The following is a 2,586-nucleotide window of genomic DNA, read 5'->3' as shown; positions in this document are numbered from 1 at the left end:
AATAACTGCACCAAAAGATTGCAAATTTGTCTAATAGTAACACACAAAGAAGTAACGATGCAGCAAAGAGGATATGCCGCAACAAACCATGTCTGTTATCCTTTACACAATTACACCATGTAGTGTAAACATCTTAACATAGTACAGTGTGTGTATATCATATATCAATATGGAACAGAACAATAACATAGTTTGTTTCCTTTCGAATTACTTCCATTGATTGCGGCACTCAAACTTCTATGCATGGTCGCCCTTGCATGGGGTGTCAGTGCAGCGACAAACAGGTCTGCCAGAAGCTTCCCAGCCATTGAAGCCACGCTCCAAAACCATGACATTCTTTATTCCAGCATCTTCTTTCATTCCTTCAAGGTAATCTACCAATCGGCGTGCACAAGATGGGCCACGTACCTACACAAAGTTGAGTGGATAACCCAAACATTGTAAAAAGAAGTCGGCAACAGTAAGTTTGAAAGATGTCAGCCAAACAGGCATAGCATATTACAAGACTTGATGATATGGTTAACAGGTAAACAAAGAATCTAATGAATGTGGACGAGAGTATAGAAGTTTGGTGAAAGAAGCTAAAAAACAATGGCGAACTTCGAAGTGTTGAACTTCAATCCAGCATGGTAAGTTGGCCAAGGAGCAACCAGAAATATATATAGACATCAAGAAAATACCAACGGAAGACTACATACAGGAGGTTGTGGGTCGGTAACGAGTTCCCACAGAAAAAGAAAACGTCAGACAAGTGAAGTAAGTGATGCAGAACAAGAATAAGCTCTATTCTTGTCTGCCTAGCAGTTACAAGAAGTTATATATTATCTAGTTGTTAGTTTCAGTTTCTTATCTTTACTGTGTGCCTAATTAGTACCTATAGCGGCCTACAACAACCTGCTGTGTATTTAAAGACGGAATACTTATGTCTAAAAGATAATGCTACAAAGAAATAAGATTTCTATGTCAAGTGTTTATCCTAGGGTTCTCGTGGATTCAGAACACAAACCCCGTGAATTATCAAGGTCTACTAGAAATTCATAGCTATACAAAGTATAGAGTAATGATGTAATGAAGCTTATTTGGAACCCCTGCCAACAGCAAGAAATTATTGAATGAAGTAGTACAGTTACTTCTTAGTACCCTCAAGTAAGTAACCAGTTGGTGGTATATCTTTTGCTTTATGAAATGATGCATACACTTTCAGCATAAGCATAAACAACAATTCATAATAATGATACTTGCAGATTTTAATTTCATCCTTTCTTTCCTTTCCTATTTTGCGTTTGTGACAATAACCCAAAGATCGAAACAAAAAGAGGGTCTTAAAAAACTACTACATAAAATTCAATTTTGGTTCATTTGCAGATTATAATGCCAGTTGACCAATGTACAAGGCCCTCTAGTGGTGACTAAAAAAAGAGTCCTGTCAATCATAAATATCCCAGAAAAACCAGAAACAAGTAACTACAATTTCTTCCAATTTACTGCATTGCCTCTTGAAATTAGATGAACACACTGCCGTGGCAGCGATACTAGTACTAGTGTTGCATCCTAATCCTAAACCAATACCAACACAAACACTGAATTACTCCAAACGCAAACACTGAATTACTCCAACATACAAATAGAACTACATCGAAAAAATAATTGCAACAATTAGGGCATAGGTTTTAAAAACAAACTAAGGAAATGAAGCTTACCTGACTTAGGGCACAATGAAAGACAAGGGTATCTTTACCATTAGCTTCATGAATCAAATTAGGGATCTTCTCAGAGAAATTACTGCTTGGGTAATGCAAAGAACCAGCTATATGTGCATCATAGTTTCTCACGTCATCCCTAACAAAACCAAAAGAAAATGTCACTCAATAAAAAAATAAAACGAAGAGAGAATTTGATAAGATTATTAGAGATAGAGGGAAATTGGTTGTACCTAACATCAACGATAGCAAGATTAGGTTTAAGTTTTAAAGAGAGAAGCTGAGAACCAGTGATGTATGAGATTGATCGTGCCATTACTGCTTCGTCGCGGATTTTTGCGAAGAAGAAGAGAAGTTTTAATGGGTCTCCATTACTTGTTGGATTTGGGGATTTTCTTGACGCTCGGAAAATAGGCTTGTCTCTTCAAAAAAACAAAAAAAAGAAAGAAAGAACATTGGCTTGTTTGGTCGGGTCCCGGGAGTTGGATTTGACCACTTTTTTATTTATTTTTTTGACTGAGGGATTTGACCACTTGGTACTAATATGGACGCAAATACTTTCTGCCCCTAGATTGGCCTCAAATTGTTGAGTAACTGACCTCCACAGTGAGAAACACCGTAATGGAGACGGTTATATATGTATCCGACCTTTTGGGAGTCCTTAAAACATGAACCGGAATTTTGAATAAGTTGAGCGGCCCCAGGAAACCTGCGGGTCAAAACAAAGCCTTCAAATAGTTTCAAAATGTTAGAATACGGGCATCCAATTCAAAATCAATTGGTAATGAGCGGAGAGGCCCTAAAAGATTATAAGCCTGTGAACACGCAGATCAAAGTCATCTGAGTATTCACAAATAATGCGCGCAGACTCATGACAATACAATAA

The 2,586-nt window shown here is 37.4% G+C and overlaps 1 protein-coding gene across 1 annotated transcript; it reads right to left on the bottom strand.

The window, feature by feature from the left end:
- Window positions 1–2,155, bottom strand: LOC113338297 (dual specificity phosphatase Cdc25-like). The gene is made up of 3 exons (XM_026583742.1): window positions 1,934–2,155; window positions 1,701–1,839; window positions 1–408 (listed from the first exon to the last, which is right to left on the bottom strand). The coding sequence occupies exons 1-3, from the start codon at window positions 2,014–2,016 to the stop codon at window positions 238–240; spliced, it is 393 nt and encodes a 130-aa protein (XP_026439527.1). The 5' UTR covers window positions 2,017–2,155; the 3' UTR covers window positions 1–237.
- Between the last annotated feature and the right edge of the window lie 431 nt (window positions 2,156–2,586).

Source organism: Papaver somniferum, unplaced genomic scaffold (assembly GCF_003573695.1).
Source record: "Papaver somniferum cultivar HN1 unplaced genomic scaffold, ASM357369v1 unplaced-scaffold_19, whole genome shotgun sequence".
Taxonomy (NCBI): Eukaryota; Viridiplantae; Streptophyta; class Magnoliopsida; order Ranunculales; family Papaveraceae; genus Papaver; species Papaver somniferum.
Note: the sequence above shows the minus strand (reverse complement) of the source record. Positions and strands in the feature narration are given on the sequence as shown.